The sequence below is a fragment of the Euleptes europaea genome, chromosome 20 (assembly GCF_029931775.1).
Source record: "Euleptes europaea isolate rEulEur1 chromosome 20, rEulEur1.hap1, whole genome shotgun sequence".
Classification (NCBI taxonomy): Eukaryota; Metazoa; Chordata; class Lepidosauria; order Squamata; family Sphaerodactylidae; genus Euleptes; species Euleptes europaea.
Window position 1 is genome coordinate 7,566,949 of NC_079331.1, and position 20,364 is coordinate 7,587,312.

General features: G+C 49.3%; 1 protein-coding gene across 1 annotated transcript; it reads left to right on the top strand.

The window, feature by feature from the left end:
- The first annotated feature begins 464 nt into the window (after positions 1 to 464).
- Positions 465 to 19,076, top strand: PATL2 (PAT1 homolog 2). The gene is made up of 19 exons (XM_056866071.1): positions 465 to 497; positions 3,302 to 3,404; positions 3,613 to 3,941; positions 5,207 to 5,281; positions 6,231 to 6,251; positions 6,342 to 6,422; positions 7,955 to 8,107; positions 8,797 to 8,883; positions 10,051 to 10,178; positions 10,914 to 10,994; positions 12,121 to 12,262; positions 12,982 to 13,099; positions 13,420 to 13,517; positions 14,154 to 14,198; positions 15,050 to 15,198; positions 16,852 to 17,011; positions 17,952 to 18,092; positions 18,735 to 18,832; positions 18,923 to 19,076. The coding sequence occupies exons 1-19, from the start codon at positions 465 to 467 to the stop codon at positions 19,074 to 19,076; spliced, it is 2,196 nt and encodes a 731-aa protein (XP_056722049.1).
- The last annotated feature ends 1,288 nt before the right edge of the window (positions 19,077 to 20,364 follow it).

Below are 20,364 nucleotides of genomic sequence, written 5' to 3' on the forward strand. Positions count from 1 at the left end.
AGATGCCGGGGATTGAACCTGGGGCCTTCTGCATGCTAAGCAGATGCTCTGCCACTGAGCCACAGCCCCACTCCATGGTTCTCCAGGCAGAGGTCTTTCACCTCCCCTACTTGCCTAGTCCCTTTAACTGGAGATGCTGGGGATTGAACCTGGGACCTTCTGCATGCTAAGCAGACGCTCTACCACTGAGCCACGGCCCCTCACAGGATTGATTCGACCTAGTACCCACTTGTTTGTTTGTTTTTGGCGGTCCGGGGCATCCTAACACCCTCCCCCAGATTGCATGCAACGTTATCCCCCCCCCCCCGCCAGCCACCAACGCGCCTTTACTGCTAACAGCTTTCCTAAATAACAACCTAAATGCAACCCCCGCGTGCCTGCCCTGCCCCGCCCCGGGGAAGGGGCTTCAAAAGAAGCGCGGCCGGAGACCGCGAGCGACGGAGGCAAGCGCGCGCGCGCGCGAGATGGCCGAGGGAGGCGGGGTCGCGCGGCCAGTGGTGAGTGGCTTGCAGAAAGGACCCTTCCCCCCCCTCCCTTTCTTTCAGGGATGCTGAGGCGAGAGAGCAGCCTTCTCCTCCTTGAGCTGGGTGGCCTGCTTCTGTGACCCCCTTATTCTTGGGGGTGGGGTGGGGGTTCATTTAGGCGTCAGCCCAGGTTTTGCCCTCGAAACGAGCGAGAGCTTGGGGCTCCGAAGGTTTTGCTGCTTGGGTTTGCTGCTCTCTAGATGCACGTTTGCCCCCCCCCCCGCCCGAATTCTCAAAACCTGAGGCCCTTTACGCCTGGAAGGTTTTGCCTTGGGGCTGGCTGCTCTCTAGGTGCACGTTTCCCCCATCTGAATTCTCAAAACTCTACAAGGGAGCTTATTGTTGAGTTTTTGAGCGTTTGGATGGGGAAAGGTTGCGTCTAGAGAGCGGCAGATCCAAGGCAAAACTTCCCGTGCGTAAATGGTCAAAAATAAGCCCCCATGCAGAGTTTTGAGAATTTGGATGGAGAAAATGTACATAGAGGGAGTGGCAAATCCAAGGCAAAACCTCCCAAATCCCTATACAGAGTTATTCCAGATGAATACATGAAGCTGCCTTATACTGAATCAGACCCTTGGTCCATCCAAGTCAGTATTGTCTGCTCAGACCGGCAGCAGCTCTTCAGGGTCTCAGGCTGAGGTCTTTCACATCACCTGCTTGCCTGGTCCCTTTACCTGGAGATGCCGGGGATTGAACCTGGGACCTTCTGCGTGCCAAGCAGAGGCTCTACTACTGAGCCATGGCATATCCCCATGAAGCTCCCTTATACTGAACCAGACCCTTGGTCCATCGAAGTCAGTATTGTCTGCTCAGACCGGCAGCAGCTCTTCAGGGTCTCAGGCTGAGGTCTTTCACATCACCTACTTGCTTGGTCCCTTTAACTGGAGATGCCGGGGACTGAACCTGGGGCCTTCTGCATGCCAAGCAGAGGCTCTACCACCGAGCCACAGCCCCTCCCATGAACAGATGAAGCTGCCTTCTACTGAACCAGACCCTTGGTCCATCCAAGTCAGTATTGTCTACTCAGACCGGCAGCGGCTCTCCAGGGTCTCAGGCAGAAGGTCTTTCACATTACCTGCTTGCCTTGTCCCTTTAACTGGAGATGAACCTGGGACCTTGTGTGTGCTAAGCAGATGCTCTACCCCTGAGCCACCGCCCCTCCCCAGTCTAATGGGGAAATGAATGGGTTTAGACTGCAGTAACTCTCTTTAGGATTATACAGTTAAAGACTGAGCTGCATTTATTGTAGCATGAGGCTTTCCTGAATTTTAGCTCATTTCTTCACCTATGGGTGCAGTGCTTCCCATAGGGAAGAGAGGCTGCAGGCTGAGTTTTTATAGAGGCAAGCAACTGCTAGCCCCCACCTTGGGCGTGTTTACTCGGGAGTAAGACCTCCACACGCGCTCAGAGTTCAAGCTACTTGCTTACCCCCCCCCCCGAATTATTACTATTTAAAACCTTTATTGGCCGCCTTTCTTCCTTATGGAGCTCAAGGCAACTTACAATAAAAATAGGAGTAAAACCAAAACTTTGAAATCAGGATTTAGGGCTGCTTTAATGAAATGCAATCCGAAATAGAACCATTTTCAGCCTCTTCCTAAAGACTGAAAGTGAGAGGGGGGTGCACCTCTCTCGGGGAGGTGATTCTTCCCTGCCTGAATGAATATGAAGGGCGTATAGGGCTGCACCTTTCAACGTGCTTGGCTAAGCCCTCTTTGCAGGAAGGAATGTGGAGTAAAAACTATATATATATACATTTTTTGAGTCTCATGTTCTGATGGGGCGTGCTGGTAGGACCCATGGGAGAAGTTTGCTCATTTCACTTCCCGCCCAGGACATCCTTGTTCTGGTGAAAGCAGCATGATTCCAATGGGAGAGGGTGCAGAGAGCCTCATTTTTAAAGCAACAGACCTGTGAACTGTCAAGGCTTGGAATACCCCGAAATGCAGGCTATGACCTCACTGGGACTTCAGGGAGGAAGGACTGTGCGGTTGCGAATTAACAGCTGAGGACTCGGTTATCTCAGGCCGGTGAGGAAAAGAAGTTGTACAGGAGTTACGGGCTGTTACCCTTGGAGAGAAAGTGATATGGTACCCACAAGAACCCCTTCCGAGTATGTTGCAGTTAAATGTCTGAGAGGTGCCGACCAAGTATAGCATATCTTTTTGCTTTTCGTGATGCCCCCTTAAGTCCTGGGATTGTATCTGGGACCTTCTGCATGCCAAGCAGATGCTCTACCACTGAGCCACGGCCCCTCCCCACTGATAGCAGGCCAGCTTAAATGAGAAGCTGGGCATATGCACAGTCACAATGGGCAAGTTCGTTTTGTTCCCTAGTGTTGTGTTGGCCCTAACCTGGGTGGCCCAGGCTAGCTTGATCTCATCAGATCTCAGGAGCTAAGCAAGGTTGGCCCTGGTTAGTGTTTGTATGGGAGACCACCGAGGAAGTGTAGGGTTGCGATGCAGAGGCAGGCGATGGCAGACCACTTCTGTTCGACTCTTGCCTTGAAAGCCCCATGAGGAGTCGCCAAAAGTCAGCTGCAACATGCCCCTTTCCTCCTTCACCAGTATCGTGTTGAAATCATGCTTCAAGTTTGGCAGATAACTCTGTGTCCAAGGGAGAGGTTATAGGTGCAGAAAGATAGCATTGGGGCCCTTGTTTTGGCACTGAATAGAATGCTGCATATTCTGTTTTGAAAGCGGTTTTGATCCTGTTCCTACTTTCTCCCAGGAGGGAGTTGGCAACAGGATCAGTCTCAATATTGTCTTTCCAACCAGATTCTGGAGGATTACTTTATGGCAGAAGAAGAACTTCTGCTTGACAAAACAGCTGAAGAGGATGATATTGATCTTTACAATAATCTGACCTTCACTTCATCAGGTAAGGGCTTAAACTTCCTAAAGGCACCTATTTGGCCACTGCGTGAATAGACTGCTGGACTTGATGGGCCTTGGTCGGATCCAGCAGGGCCTTTCTTATGCTTTTATTAGCTGCAAATGACATGAAAAAAATCAGTCCTCAGCCCAAGTTCGCTTTGTCCTCTCTTCACTGATCTGACACTGTTTTTTTCCCTCCCTCCCTCCTAAAGCCTATCTGGAAGAAAGTCAGGCAAAATCCTTGGCTGCAGACCCAGAGGAAGCTCCTGTGAATGGAGTCGAAGAACCGGTGGCCGTAGGGGGAGAGGCAGGGTGTTCAGAACCCACAGAGGAGCCGCTGATGCTAGAGGATGTGTCGGAAGACGAAAGCCACCACTCCGAGCCACCGCTTGCTGACGAAGCCACAGAGGAGATGGGGGAAGAGGAGATGGACGTGGCCGAACAGGAGGAGGAGGAGCGGCCTAGCGAGGAAACAGAGGAGCAGAACGACCTGGGCGACCCTGCGGTCATGAGGGCCGTGCGTGGCCGGTTTGCCTTGGAGGCGAGGTGGTCTCCTAGGCCAGGTCTGCTCCATATGGCCTCTTTGTCGAGCTTGTCTGACTGCCACATCCCTTCTGATGCCCCATGGGCAAGTGTGTGGGGCGTGGAGGGAAAGGTAAGGGGGGGTGAGTGAGAGGACTGGCGGGTGGGGGGTGGGTGGGTGTCCGTGAACTGGGACATGGAGCATCTGGAAGTCTACGAAGGGTGCTTGGGGTTTTTTGATCTAGAATGGGGCTGGCCATGAGGCAAAAAAATCTTGTACCACAACGAATTTGTCTGTGGACGTGGTAGAAATGTGGAGTAAAAGGTAAAGGTCCCCTGTGCAAGCACCGGGTCATTCCTGACCCATGGGGTGACCTGGTCCATGGGGTGACGTCACATCCCAACATTTACTAGGCAGACTTTGTTTTCCGGGGTGGTTTGCCAGTGCCTTCCCCAGTCATCTTCCCTTTACCCCCAGCAAGCTGGGTCCTCGTTTGACCGACCTCAGAAGCATGGGAGGCTGAGTCGACCTTGAGCCCGCTACCTGAAACCGACTTCCATTGGGATCGAACTCAGGTCATGAGCAGAGCTTGGACTGCAGTACTGCAGCTTACCATTCTGCACCACGGGGCTCCTTAGAAATGTGGAGGCCTGGACAAAAAATCAGAAAAGTTAGGGGGGGAACTGTTCCCCCCCCCCAAGGCCTTTAAAAAAAATTCCAATGGAAAAATCAGAAATTTTGGGGAGTGTGAGAAATGTGGGGAAATAGGATACTGTGTGAATAAGGAAAAATAAGAATAATAGTCCTGTATTCCTATACAGTGCCTCTAGTTGCAACGTGATACAACAGCAGCATAAAAAAAGTAGTGGGGTTGATCTTCCTTCCTAGATCCCCTAGAACACTGATTTAGCAGTGCAGTTCTAAACAGAGTTGCACCCTTCTAAGCTCACTGATTGAGGTGTAACTGCGAACACACGAAGCTGCCTTATACTGAATCAGGCCCTTAGTCCGACAAAGTCAGTATTGTCTACTCAGACCGGCAGCGGCTCTCTGGGGTCTCAGTCAGAGGTCTTTCACATCACCTACTTGCCTAGTCCCTTTAACTGGAGAGGCTGGGGTTTGAACCTGGGGCCTTCTGCATGCCAAGCAGATGCTCTGCCACTGAGCCACGGCCCCTCCCCGTGCTTTGGGAGCAGAGATGGGGAATTCTCGAGGACTGATCTGCCCCTTGTTCCACGCATCAGTGATTGTGATTTGCTTTAAGTTCTCTTATTGCTCTGCAGAGAGAGGATTCTGCTGTACTTGACGGTAGGATTGCCAGCAGCCTTCCAGAGTACACTACCGATTACTTGGTAAGAGTGCTATCCTGACTTCTTCCTCTATAAACCCCTTAGATCCACAAGGAGGAAAAATGAGAAAAAGTTGGAACATAGGCTTGGATAGCGCATGACAAGGTGTTCCAGTTCCAGCTGAGCTGGAAAGAGTACAGAAGAGGGCAACGGGAATGATTAAGAGGGTTGGAGTACCTTTCCTAAGAGGAAAGGCTTGAAGAGTCTGGCGCTCATAAGTTTAGAAAAGGGATGACTAAGAGGGGACATGAAAGAGGCTTATAAAATAATGCACGGGGTAGAGAGTGGACAGAGAACTTTTTTCTCCTTAAGGACATAAGAAAGGCCCTGCTGGATCGGACCAAGGTCCATCAAGTCCAGCAGTCTCTTCACACAGTGGCTAACCAGGCCGGTCCTTCTCTCAAAATACTAGAACTCGGGGGCTTCCAATGAAGTTGAAGGGCAGTGAATTCGGGATGGACAAAAGGAAATACTCATTTACTTATCAAGGAATTAAAATGTGAAATTCAATGCCAGAGACTGAAGTTATAGCCATGGGCATAGACCCCTTTAAACAGGGATTAGACAGGTTAAAGGAGGATAGGTCTAGTATTGGTTACTAGACATGGTGCCTCCATGTCCGAAGGCAATGTGTGTGTGTGTGTTAAGTGCCGTCAAGTCGCTTCCGACTCATGGCGACCCTATGAATGAAAGTCCTCCAAAATGTCCTATCTTTAACAGCCTTGCTCAGATCTTGCAAATTGAAGGCTGTGGCTTCCTTTATTGAGTCAATCCATCTCTTGTTGGGTCTTCCTCTTTTCCTGCTGCCCTCAACTTTTCCTATCATTCCGGAGGCAATAAACCTCTGTAATACCAGTGCCAGGAGGCAATATTGGAGGAAGGCCATGGCCTTTGTGCTTTGTTGTTGGCCCTCCAGAGGAACTGGCTGGCCGCTGTGTGAGACAGGATGCTGGACTAGATGGACCACTGGTCTGATCCGGCAGGGCTCTTACATTCTGTTCTATAACATGCTTCTCTCACCTTTGTGCCTTTTTTCCTGCCCATCAATTTACTGGATTAATCTCTCCAGGATAATCACTTTGAGGCAGCCTCAAAATCTGATTTGTGGAACTCCGCACTGAGACGTGCCTCATCCCGATCTGTGATGGAGGTGAGCAGTTCTTTGTGCCCTTTTCTTCCCCTGACTTGAATCGGGGGGGGGGGGGATGAAACGCTTCCTTGCACTGTCTCGACCAGAGAGCCAGCTAAAGCAGACATACCTAGTTGCTTGAGAGTAGCCTGACGGCTGTTGAAAGTTCTCAACCTTTGGTATGCGGAGTTCAAGACCATGACATTTGATGTGTTTGTTGCAAGTGGGAGCTCAGGTGGGAAAGGGGCAAAAAAAGCATGTAAAATCCCCTGCATAATACTAACGTTGTAGAAAGTCTAAGGGGAGAAGACCTGGATGGCCCAGGCTAGCCTGATCTTGTCAGATCTCAGAAGCGAAGCAGGGTCCACCCTGGTTAGTATTTGGATGGGAGACCACCAAGGAATACCAGGGTTGCTGTGCAGAGGAAGGCACTGGCAAACCAGCTCTGTTAGTCTCTTGCCATGAAAACCCCCAAAAAGGGGTCGCCATAAGTCGGCTGCGACTTGATGGCACTTTACACACACGCAAGGGAAGCAGAATACAAAAAAATAAAAATAAAAAAATCCTGGTAGCAGACAATGTGCATGACTAACTTGGAAATGGCTCCCTACCCGGTAGATTTTGGAGTCTCCTCTGCAAAATGTAATATCTTTTCATCTTTCGGTAGCCTCTCTTGTAACTTATTCCCATTTGACATGCTAGAAGGCTACCATACCAGAAACACCTAATCTGGTGAAATTTGATGACTACTATTGCCCTTCAACAGAGGGCATTTATGCTCACCAGGCTGAATGACCTTCCTTCAGCGTTTAAAATGGCAGGTTTAAAAATATTCCTTTTGAGGAAAGATTATGTGTATGTGGCTTCAGTCAACACGATACGTTACAGCATATAATCATAAATTGTCACCTGCACGGCGGTCCTTGTAAAAAAAAAAAAACAATTCTACCCTTGATTGATAAAATGAAATCTAGCCAAGAATTCTCCGTATGCCGGTTTTTGTTGAATGATACTATTCCTGAAGCCACGTTAAAGGTGGCGGAATTTTTGATGGAAGTTTTCAATATAAGGACAAGTCTAGTCTAAACCGTATTTAAATCGAAAATGTATGGACAGTGAATTTTGTGTACTGCTTACGTCATGTTTCTGAGTCGGTTGATTGATTGATTGGACTATTACTCTTGGTTGTCCCTTGGGCGAGGGGTCCGCAACATAGTGCCCGTGGGTACCGTGGCACCTGCTGCCACCTTTCATGGTGCCTGCCAAGTGTTTTTAGAAAGTGGGTGAGGCTAGGTGGGGGGGCTTTTTGCCCACCAAGCTTCTAATTGGGCCATTGGAGATTTGGTCGGCTGTGCAATTTAAAACAAAACATTGCTTTGGCAGCAGCTGCCACCACGGCACAAGGGTCTTCACTGTGTGCCTGAAGGTAAACTTACCTTACAAGTGTACCTGAAGGTAAGCTGCGGCAGCCGTTTTGTGGCTGCGCCCACCACACTGTGTCAGAATTCCAGAGGTGCCCAGAGGCTCATAAAGGTTATGGACCCCTCCCTTAGGCACCGGACAGGGCTTCTTCTACCCTGTCCCACAGCGGCCGTGACTTCTTGGTTCCACTCTTGCAGGCAATTTACAGAGATGCTTGCGCCCTGGAGCGCTCAGCTTTCCGCGGGAGGACCCTCAAGCCCTCTTCCCAACGTTTCATGCGGCCGGTAAATGGAATCATCAAAAGCTCATTCCTCCTCAAATCTTAATCCTTGCTATCTTCATTCAGGGCCACCCTTTGGATCCCTTTCTATTTATTTATTTGCTTCTTTTATACCCCACCTTTCTCCACCATGGGAACCCAAGGTGGCTTGCATGATTTCCTTCTCCTCCAGTTTATCCTCACCACAGCCCTGTGGGTTAGGTTAGGCTGAGAGCGTGCGACTAGCCCAAGGTCACCCAGCAAGCTTTCATGGCGGAGCGGGGATTTGAACCTGGTTCTCCCATATCCTAGTTTGACGTTCTAACCCGGTGGTTCCCAAACTTTTTGGGCCACCGCCCCCTTGGTTCCACAAACTCAACCCCAGCGCCCCCTTACCCTGTCCAACAACACAGTTCAAGGGGACCACCTCTAGCGCCCCCCCCCGCTGCCCCCTTGCCTCTTAGTGCCCCCCTGGGTAATCTCACCGCCCCCTTGGAGGTGATACTTCCCACTTTGGGAATCGCTGCTCTAACCACTACACCACTCTGGCTCTTCTGTCCTGAGGACAAGGATTGTTTGGGTTTACGGAGTTGCAGGTTTTATATTTCCTATGTAACATTTAACTACAGCGTGAAATGTTACTGGTTTGCTGAGGCCGTTGCTTATTTCTTTCATTTACTACTGGTTTGGTAACAGTAATCTCTTGTCCTACAGCAGTCTCCCATGATGCCTGGCTCGATGCGATCGCCATATCCGTTCACACCGCCTCGCAGGACACGGCGTGTGTTTAGCCTGAACCGGGTAATGCACTCTGTTAGCCTTTTCCCTGAAACAGTAGCAGTAGTGGTAACGCTGGGCTCGTTGGATCAAGAAACTTGATATCTGTGGGAGTTGCCCTGTTCAAGTGTTGAGAAAAGGTTGTGACAAATAGAGGAACTCTTCCTCGATGCTTTTACCCGGAAGCTAAGCAGGGTCAGCCTTGTTTAGTACTTGGATGGGAGACCACCAAGGAAGTCCAGGGTTACTACGCAGAGGCAGGCAATGGCAAACCGCCTCTGTTCATCTCTTGCCTTGAACAACCCTGTAGGGTTGCCATAAATCAGCTACGACTTGACAACACTTCCCACTGCCAAAGGCATTAATGTCACGTTTACCACAGGTAACTTCTGTCCAGGAGCAGGGTTATAATTTCAGATTGGGGTAGGGGAGAAGTAATTTCGATTCAGAGTCAGCAAAATGTAACAGGAATACATAACCTGCTTCCTTTGTGTGACTGGATTTAGGCACTGACAGTCTCCCGTGTTAGTTTTGACTTGTTAAGCCCCAAATACCATGGCCATGTGTGTTAAGTGCTGTCAAGTCGCTTCCGACTCATGGTGACCCTATGAATCAGTGTCCTCCAAAATGTCCTATCTTTGACAGCCTTGCTCAGATCTGGCAAATTGAGGGCCATGGCTTCCTTTATTGAGTCAATCCATTTCTTGTTGGGTCTTCCTCTTTTCCTGCTGCCCTCAACTTTTCCTAGCATGGCTGTCTTTTCCAGTGACTCTTGTCTTCTCATAATGTGACCCAAGTATAATAGCCTCAGTTTAGTCATTTTAGCTTCTAGGGCCAGTTCAGGCTTGATATGATCTAGAACCCACTGATTTGGGTTTTTGGCAGTCCACAGTACCCAACACCACATTTCAGAGGAATCTACCATGGATGAATCTACCTGAACACTAGGAACTTGAGGACTTGGCACTACCTTCAGAAGTTGGCACTAGCAGTGACAGGGCCCATCCATTGTGATATCATGGCGCCCTGTTTATGGAACGCCCTCCCAAAATGTGGTTGTTTGGTGACCACGTTCTCCTAGGTGGCAGAGGAAGGCGGCCTTGTGTGTGGAAGCTCCTTATAGAATACGTTATATGCTGTGCATTGTATGTGGATTCTGTTCAGTGGCTGTCTTTCTTCCTTTCCGCCCAGACGTCAGGGTACGCTTCACCCTCCTTCAGGCCCTCATTTCCAAACATCAGCAGCCCAACCTGGCCTTTGAGTCGCTCTCTTGATCCTCTGCTCTTCAGCCCGTCAGCCAGCAGCCCGCAGAAATTCAGGTATGGAAGAGGATGTGTGGGGCAGGGCAGGACGGTTGCTATCCCAGGGAAAGTCCAGCTTGATCACATGAAGCTGCCTTCTACTGAATGAGACCCTTGGTCCATCAAAGTCAGTATTGGCTACTCAGACCGGCAGCAGCTCTCCGGAGTCTCAGGCTGAGGTCTTTCCCATCACCTACTTGCCTAGTCCCTTTAACTGGAGATGCTGGGGATTGAACCTGGGACCTTCTGCGTGCCAAGCAGAGGCTCTACCACTGAGCCACAACCCCTCCCCTTTGGGTATTTTGAGTATGACTGAAGTGGCTGTCCTGTTTCGAGTCTTGGACTGCGAGCTACATCTGGTTAGAGCTGTAGTTGTGTATCATGTTAATAGTTAGGCTTTCTTTCAGTTCCGTTTTTAGACTTCTAATTGATTCCCTGATCCTATTGTATTGTTTATTGAATTGTCTGTTGTCAATTGTAATTGACTTGCTCTGTGTAATCCACCTTGAGTCCAAGTGAGAAAGACAGACTATAAATAATGTAAATAAAAATTTAAAAAATAATAAAGAAATCATCATGTTAGGCAAGTGCTTCGCTACTTGAAGGGCCTTTTAAATCCCTGGTTCTCTTGCGGCACGGGCTCAAGAACCGTTCTGCCGAAGGCGCTCTGCTCTCCTCTTTCTATCCCTCCGCTGCTAGGAAAGGATGGGAGTTGGTTTCCACTGCTTCATTCTCGTCCCCTGTCCTTCACAGCTTGCCCAGCGCCATGACGCAGCTGCATCCTCTACACCAGCGGATCCTGACTCAAAGGCAACAGCGAGGTGGAGAGCGGAGGTGAGGGGGGGGGGTCCAAAGGAAAGCTGAACGCAACTGGGCGGGCGTGTGTTTGGGAAGCATGAATAGCTGGAACTTAAAGTAGGTGAGGGCGGCTTGTGGCAATCTTGGGGCAACTTTTTATTGTGGCGTTTCATCTGACGGACGTTTATTCTTGGTGAAGAAGAGTTGGTTTTTATATGCCGACTTTCTCTACCTCTTAAGGAAGAATCAAACTGGCTTGCAATCACCTTCCCTTCCCCACAGCAGACACCCTGTGAAGTGGGTGGGGCTGAGAGAGTTCATACAGAGCTGTGACTAGCCCAAGGTTACCCAGCTGGCTTTCATGTGTAGGAGTGGGGAAAGAAATCCAGTCCACCAGATTAGCCTCCGCCGCTCGTGTGGAGGTGTGTGGAATCAAACCCGGTTCTCCGGATCAGGGTCCACTGCTCCAAACTACTGCTCTTAACCACTACACCACGCTGGCTAACCACTATACCACACTGGCTATTCACAACTCGATGTGTAAATGTGCGTATTTGAAATAGGTTTGGCCTGTGCAAGTTTTATCCTACAATAAAGCTTTCAATCTTTACATTGCTACCAGGCTCATTTTTTAAAACAGGAGTAGCTGTATGGTGTAGTGGGTAGAGGTTTGAACTGGAGTCTGGGTGACCCAGGTTTGAATCCCCATTTTTCCTTGGACGCTCACTGGGTGACCCTGGGTGAGCCTCTCAGCCTAACTTACATCACAGTGGGTGGTTGTGGTGATAAAATGGAGAACAGTGTTGTAAGCTGCTTTTCCTCCTTGTTCTGAAGAAAAGCAGGGTATAACATAATTTAGGTTACCCTTAACCTGGTAGATAAAAGTACCAGGTTCTGGTTTTGTGTGTGCTATATTCTTGATCAAATTTAGACTTACAGCCATTCTGAAATTTCTGGTATGATGGTTATGACTAAAAATGTCTTGGGGGAACCAACTGTTTATTTTGAAGTGGTTCGCTATGTCCTGAGCCAGTTACAAAAAAAAAAAAGTCTTTAGCTCTGTGTGGGACAGAGCCCAACCCAATGGAAGCAGGAGATTGCTTTAAAATAATTTTCTGAGCCGGTCTCTCTCTCTCTCTCTCTCTTTCTCTTTATCTCAAAGAATCCACTGTGTGGAGCCCCTGCCTCCAGAGACCGATCCTTATGGGGCACTCATGACAACCCTGGAAAAGGACTGGGTGATAAAAGTGCAGATGATGCAGTTACAGAGTGAAAACCCCCAAAAGGATGACTACTACTACCAGGTGAGGCTAGAAAAGACAAAAATTCATCTGGGTGATGTCGATAATTATAGCAAAATCTGGGGCCCAAGAAAACTTTAGTGACTGATTCCTCTGTGCTGTTTCCCTAATCCTCTTCTACCCACACCCCAAGTAGTTGCTTTGACTCTTAGAGTTGGAAGGGACCACCAGGGCCATCAAGTCCAACCCCCTGCACAATGCAGGAAATTCACAACTACCTCCCCCCTCCACACCCCTAGTGACCAGAAGATGGCCAAGATGCCCTCCCTCTCATCATCTGCCTAAGGTCACAGAATCAGCATTGTTGACAGATGGCCATCTAACCTCTTCTTAAAAACCTCCAGGGAAGGAGAGCTTACCACCTCCCGAGGAAGCCTGATCCACTGAGGAACAGCTCTAACTGTTAGAAAATTCTTCCTGATGTCTAGACGGAAAATTCTTCCTAATGTCTAGACGGAAACTCTAGACATTAAAACATTTCTGTCCCACCTTTCCTCATGGCTGAAAGGAAATGCCTTTTAAATACCATTTAGACCATTTGTGGGGGGGGGGGCAGGTTGGCTTCTGGAGAACTGAGACTGGTCTGACCGAAGATGAGTTAATAGCAGTGGTAGGCTCAGGGGCCCTGTTGACCGGTCTCTCTGTAAATAGCGCGGTAACAGGTGTGAGATATGCTTGCCCTGCCTTCAGCAGTGAGCTGTCTTATCCTGCCCCCCCCCCAGGAGTATTATCACAAGCTGGAGCATAAGCAGGTGCAGAAGGGACTCCTGGGCGGGTGCAAGCACGAAGTCCCAAAGCTGATCACGCCGTACATCCAGAAAGTGGAGACGTACGAATCGGGTGAGTGCCTTGCAAGGAAGAGGGTGACTGTAGGAGATATAGATGGGTGGTGGGGGTGGGAAGTGCCGTCAAGTTGTGGTCGACGTACTGTCCCCCCATATGGTTGTCAAGGCAAGAGTCAAATTCAGCCGGTTTGCCATTGCCTGCCTCCACGTAGCCACCCTGGATTTCCTTGTACTAAGCCCTGGACCCTGGATTTCCATGTACAAAGCAGGGCTGACCCTGCTTAGCTTCTGAGATCTGACAAGGTTGGGTTAGCCTGAGCCACTCAGGTCAAGGGATATAGATGGGTACATCCTGATAATGGCTTCTTCCTCTAGTGGTTCGGATCCCGGGCTCCTTGGGCCAGGTGGCTGTGTCCACGTGCTATAGCCCTCGCAGGGCTATCGATGCTGTACATCACATCCCACTGGAGCAGGTCTGTACCAGTCACCCCTTACCAATTTTATCCAAAAGCTGGAAGAGGGGGTGGGTAGCTAGCTGAGTGGGACTGGTTTCATACCAGACTGTAAGAGGCAGCTGAGGCCCTTGGGCCAATAATGAATTTCTGCCAGGATTTGGTACTGGATCTTTCATCAGCTTTTTTCATTCTGTTAGTGGGGGTTACCGCACTTTGTATTCCCAGCGATGTATTAAGAGTTTGAAAATGTTATAAAAAACATCGCTTTAAAAGGGTTTTTGGATACCACGGCTTATAAATGGTTGGAAGACGCCTTCACAGCTAAAGGGGCCAAACAAAGTGCGAACAGTATTTTTTATAATGTTTTCAAACTCTTAATACATTGGTGGGAATACATAGAAAGTGCGAACAGTATTTTTTATAACATTTTCGAACTCTTAATACATCTCTGAGAATACAAGTGCGGTAACCCTGTTAGTTGGGTTGGGAAAACGGCACCCGAAGTCGAGATTTGCATACTGCAGTATTTCTGTAAATGATTTTGCAAAGACCTCTGAGCTTTCTCAGGTAGCATCTCGGAAATGCCAAGCCAGATCTGGCCTCTGTACTCACTGTGAGTTTAATTTTTCTCCCCCCACCCCCAAATCTTTGAAGGCCGTCGGGAATCAGCGGCTGCAAGTGCTGTATCAGATTGAGAAGGTGAGAGCAGGGGGTGTTGAGTGGGGGGCATGTGCTAGACTGATGCCTGAGCATTTGAGGTCCAGAGCCGCTGCTTGGTGGCACCAAGGTTGTCATGGGTGGGGGCTGCTCTCAGGGGAACTGTGTGTGTCCCCCACAAATGCTGCAGCTGGGTACTCCTGCTCTGGAACTTTGTGGCTTAGTGGCACAACTGGAATCCCAATGAAATTAAAAGAACTCCCCCTCTAAAGCACAAATATTAGGCTCCCTTCGTAAATCCCGTGACACATGGGTACAAGAATACTGTTTGGCTGCTGTTTTTCATAAGGTGGCAGGTGGAACGTAACTGGTGAAATCATCTGCTGAAGCTGGAGGGTGAGAGATTCAAATCAGATAAAAAGGAAGTATTTCTTCACATAATGCATAGTTAAATTTTGGAACTCCCTGCCCCAGGATGATGTGATGGCTGCCAACTTGGAAGGTTTTAAGAAGGGAGTGGACATGTTGATGGAGGAGAGGGGTATTCATGGCTACTAGTTAAAATGAACACTAGTCATGATGCATACCTATTCTCTCCAGGATCAGAGGAGCATGCATATTAGGTGGCGTGAAACACAGGCAGGGTAATGCTGCTGCAGTCGTCTCACTTGTGGGCTTCCTAGAGGCACCTGGTTGGCCGCTGTGTGAACAGACTGCTGGACTTGATGGACCTTGGTCTGATCCAGCAGGGCCTTTCTTATGTTCTTATGTAACCTCCAGCAAAGCACATAGGGAGGTTATAAAGCTATGACCGAGGAACGTATGTGGGGCTTGGACCTTGCCTTATAGACCTGCCGCCCTTGGTTCACGTTATCTGTGTCGCCCTGGGACAGATGTACCTGCAGCTGCTGGATATCGAGGACACTCAGCGGAAACTGGTCCTGGCCCCGGAGGAACAACATTCTCACTTCTGTGAGAAACTGGCTCACGAGGTGGGGCACATCTACCAAACTCTGAGCGTCGAACAGTGCAACAACGAAGAGTGAGTTGCGGGGGAAATTTTTTGTTTTGGCAGTGGCGATAATCGTGGGGGTGGGGGGGAGGCCCGAAAAAAAGAACGAGGCAACGGTTGCGCTGAGTTACTTCCTGTCTGTCAGATTAACTCGAGAGTGTTTTCAAACCTCGCTCATGCTGGCAAAAAAGCCTTCCGCAGGCTTAAATCCATGCTGTCCTCCCTCCCTCTAGTGGAGAAGCCAGAAGAAGTTCGGTCCTTTTGTTTTGAGCTGCAGATAGCAAATTGGGGGGTGACCGCACTTGTATTCCCAGCGATGTATTAAGAGTTTGAAAATGTTATTAAAAATACTGTTTGCACTTTCTAAGTATTCCCAGCGATGTATTAAGAGTTTGAAAACGTTATAAAAAATACTGTTCGCACTTTGTTTGGCCTCTTTAGCTGTGAAGACGTCTTCCAACCATTTATAAGCCGTGATATCCAAAAACCCTTTTAAAGCGATGTTTTTTATAACATTTTCAAACTCTTAATACATCGCTGGGAATACAAAGTGCGGTAACCCCCTCGGTTTAAAATCCGGCTTCTGAATTCCACACGAGTACAACGTGGGGTGTGGGGGGGTCATCTTTTGCTGAATTTGTTCCTGGCCCTCATCTGTTTTAGAATCTTGAGCTGGTTTGATGCAGCGTGGTGTAGTGGTTAAGAGCGGTGGTTTGGAGCGGCGGACTCTGATCTGGAGAACCGGGTTCGACTCCCCACTCCTCCACATGAGCGGCGGAGGTTAATCTGGTGAACTGGGTTTGTTTCCCCTGCTCCTACACACGAAGCCAGCTGGATGACCTTGGGCAAGTTACAAATCTGTTGGAGCTCTCTCAGCCCCACCTACCTCACAGGGTGTCTGTTGTGGGGAGGAAAGGGGAAGGTGATTGTAAGCCAGTCTGAGTCTCCCTTAAGTGGTAGAGAAAGTTGGCATATAAAACTCTTCTTCTTTTTCTTCATTGTCTGTGTGTGCATATTTTGGACTAGTAGTGGTGGGAAGCACCCTCAAGCCCTAGCGGTCATATGGAGACCCTTAGGGCAGGGGTGTGGAACTCAGTTGTTACGAGGGCCGGATATGATGTAAATATCACTTGTTCAATCCAGGCGATGCCTCACCAGTCCAGATTGAGAGTGGGGTGTGTGGGAGGCTGGCTCATGGGCCGGATAAGAGCTGTCAGGGGGCTGGATCTGGCTCGTGAGCCTTATGTTTGACACCCCTGCTGTAGGGTTTTCAAGGCAAGAGAAGTTCAGAAGGGGTTTGCTATTGCCTGCCTCCGTGTGGGCTGGGAGAGTTCTGAAGGATCTGTGACGGGCCCAAGGTCACCCAGCAGGCTTCACATGAAGCTGCCTTATACTGAATCAGACCCTTGGTCCATCAAAGTCAGTATTGTCCACTCAGACCGGCAGCGGCTCTCCAGGGTCTCAGGCAGAGGTATTTCCCATCACCTACTTGCCTGGTCCCTTTAACTGGAGATGATGGGGATTGAACCTGGGACCTTCTGCATGCCAAGCAGAGGCTCTACCACTGAGCCACAGCCCCTGGGAGAGCGGGGAATCAAACCCAGTTCTCCAGGTTGGAGTCCTCCTCTCTTAACCACTGCACCACGCTGGCTCTCGTATGTTGGACTAGTTGGTCTCTTTCAGGGAAATGAAAGACGAGTTCCTACAAATCCTGCTGGTGGGGAAAGGGAAGAGGCTGGTGGCCCGTCTGTTGCCACACCTGAGCCCGGAACAGGCCAAGCAGGTCCTCCTCACCCTCACACGGCGCCTGCCTTTCCTTATCAAGAAGGACCTACTGGACGAGGTACCGGTCTGGGGAACGGAGGGGTGTTAAGGAGCCGCTGTTTGCAAGGGATGAGACAAGCGGTTTTTGTGCTCTGGGCCACTTTGACCGGAGGGGGTCTCTGATGCAGGGTATTGGATCTAAAGGCTAGACACAGAGCTGTTTTATTTTATTTATTCAAATTTGTAGCCCGCCCTCATCACCAGCAACCCAGGCTCGGGGCAGGAAACAACCGCTAAAATACATAAAATCCTCAATATCATTAAAACATCATTCTCAAACTTCTAAAACCTCAAAAAACATCAGTAGGATATACTACAATCATAAGTAGGTAGCCTTAAATTTGCCTGGTGCCACCATGCAACAAAATTTAGCAGGTCAACCCCCCCCCCACAGTTGTCGGGATGGGGAGGCCAGTAATGTTGGATTGTTTGTGCTAAAGAATTAACTCTTACAATTAGGGAAAAGCTGGATTTTGCATCTTGCGTTTTTACCGAAGTGATTTTTGCCTAATTCAGTCGGGGGGGGGGGGGGCGTTCCTTCAGACTTTGCTCCTCTGTATGTTGAGCCAAGAGGCCCTGCCTCCCAAATACCCGAAATCTTTATCCATCCCCCCTCCAGTTTCTGAAATTTCAGCAGACACTACTCTTGAGTCTTCAAGCCACGGGGAGTTTTATTTAAATATCGCTGAGATCTTGGAAGTGAAGTTCAGCACAAGCACTCTTGCAGAATCTCTGACCTCACAGAGCCCTAGGGGATGGGACAGTATGGAGTATTTCTAGCATGCTTGCAATTAAATTGGTGTCAAAAGATATAAAGAAGGCTTATTAAAAAAAAACTAGTTTGGTATTTTGCTCCCTGAGCGATAGAAACACTGTAATAATCTAAAGGGTGAGAAGTGAGCTGGCCCCTTGAATGTTTACCTGCTTGCTTATCCCTGTGTGTCTTGTGGGTGTGGCAGACCCTGCCCGTACTCTACAGCCCCCTCGGAGAAGTTGTTGAGCAGCTGACCTTCAGCGAGATGGTTGACGTCCTTCAGGAGCTGACCAGACTGCAGCCAGATTCTGTGAATCAGTCGCTCGCTACGATATTTGGGAACAAGGTGTGTTGGGCCGGGGGGGTGTTGGGCTGGGGATATTGGCTGAGTGCTTTGTGAAGAAAAATATACAAAACATAATTTGCTCATGCAATTCAAAGAAAATTGACCCATGATCTCATAAGATGATGGAACCACCGAGATGAATAGATCACCCCCATATTGGCGAGAATTCCTGCCCCCATAACAAGAGGCAAAATAGTCCCCTTTTTGCTGATGGGTAGAGATCCGAATATAACATTGGCCGTGGCCAAATATCTCTCCATTGTATTTTCCTCTAAGAAATAACTACTCAGGACCTATGGGTCGTAGGAGCAAAGAAGGAAAGGACAAAACAACGTAATGCCTCTTATAGAGGCCAACTGAAACATTTCAATGCGTTGTGTGAGCTCCCGGGTTTTGTAGAACCCTTCGTCAGGCAGCTGTTGTGACGATTAAAGAAATGAAGGCATTACAATAAAGCAGATGGTTCCAGGCCCAGATTTAAAGAGCCTATCATGCCGGCCTTTGATGCCGGGCTCTTTGTGGCCTGCCTTATCATCCAGAGGGATATTGTCTGGGATGCTTGATGCTGCTGGGGGAGCCACCTCCTTGGTGGTCCTCGTGACACGGCTTCCCCCGTCAAAGTTCATCCTTCCTCCCCTACAGTTCTCCGTCTCTCTCCTGTACTTGCTGCTGAGCCACGGCGAGAGATGCCTTTCCTCCGGCATGCCCCTGGAACCCCACAGCGGAGACTTTGAGAAATGGTGAGCGGACATGTCTGCCCATGGGGGGACTGCCCTAGGACCTCTGATCCAGTAGGCCCTCTTACGGTTGCATCTCCTCTCCTTTCCTAGGGTGGATACGGTGCTTCTTGTTGCTAGGGAGCTTTCTCAAGTGTCCAAGACGGCCATGGTGGAGCCCCTTTATATGCCCAGCAATCTTCTGTTTCTGTTCTGCCGCTACGTGGACAAAGAGACGGTGAATCGTTTGGATGTCAAGATGGAGTAGAGTGTTAGGTATGGCCAGAAGGGTAGGGTGGGGTGGGTAGATATGGGCATGTGTCTATACCTTACAGAGGAAATGGGCATGTGTCTATACCTTACAGAGGAAATAACGTGTGTTGTAAAAACTCCCTAACACGATAGGAGAGGGGCTCAGTGGTAGAGCCTCTGCTTGGCATGCAGAAGGTCCCAGGTTCAACGCCCGGCATCTCCAGTTAAAGGCACTAGGCAAGTAGGTGATGTGAAAGACCTCAGCCTGAGACCCTGGAGAGCTGCTGCCGGTCTGAATGGACAATACTGACTTTCATGGACCAAGGGTCTGATTTAGCATGAGGCAGCTTCATGGGGCTAGGCCATGACTCAGTGGTAGGAGCATCTGCTTGGCATGCAGAAGGTCCCAGGTTCAACCCCCGGCATCTCCAGTTAAAGGGACTAGGCAAGTAGGTGATGGGAAAGACCTCAGCCTGAGACCCTGGAGAGCTGCCGCTGGTCTGAATGGACAATACTGACTTTCATGGACCTTTTTATTGTTGCAGATGGTCCTTGCTGTTGTCAAAAACTCCTGGGATGCTTGGAGCCTGCTCTGTTCCTGCAGCAGTGTAGGACTTCTTCTGGTAGTGACATCTGTCTTTACCATGAGAACTGGAATACAGCAGCCGCTTATCAAATAGGATGCATAATTTAACTTCACAACCTTTTTTGTTTCTTCCTAGGGTTTAATTCCCCCCTCCTTAAGTGCTCCGTGCTGGTTTGTCGATAGACAATTCTGGCTGCAGAGCTTACAACACACAGTTAACTTATACAGCCCGAGTCAGTGGACATACGGCTAACCTGTACAGTGTAAATTAGGACCGTCCGGTGTGGGAAGGGAGGGCGAATTCTTTGTGTTTGGGGTTTTGTGTACAGCACTGAAAACAATAAAAGCAACTAACAGAAACTAACTTGGAATCCTAATGTCGGAAGGGATGGGTCACATTATATGCTGTCTTAAATAGCTAACTGCACGTATCCATAATTCCCTGAAGACCACAGTACTCCTTTTAGCCACAGTCCCATGCTGTGAGCTCGACAGAAGACTAGTAGAGATCTGGATCAGCAAACGTAGACACATTCATGATGCTAGACCAGAAAAGGCTCTCGATCTCACGCTGCGGGCCAGCGAGGTGTAATGGTTAAGACCGGTGGATTGGAGCAGTGGACTCTGATCTGGAGAACCGGGTTCGATTCCCCCACTCCCTCCACATGAGCGGCAGAGGCTAATCTGGTGAACTGGATTTGTTTCCCCCTCCTAGACA

Coding starts and splice junctions, on each gene's coding strand:
- PATL2 (XM_056866071.1), top strand. CDS start 465: ATGGCCGAGGGAGGCGGGGTCGCGCGGCCAGTG. Junction 498..3,301: donor GCGGGGTCGCGCGGCCAGTG/GTGAGTGGCTTG, acceptor CTTTCCAACCAG/ATTCTGGAGGATTACTTTAT. Junction 8,108..8,796: donor CCCAACGTTTCATGCGGCCG/GTAAATGGAATC, acceptor CTTGTCCTACAG/CAGTCTCCCATGATGCCTGG.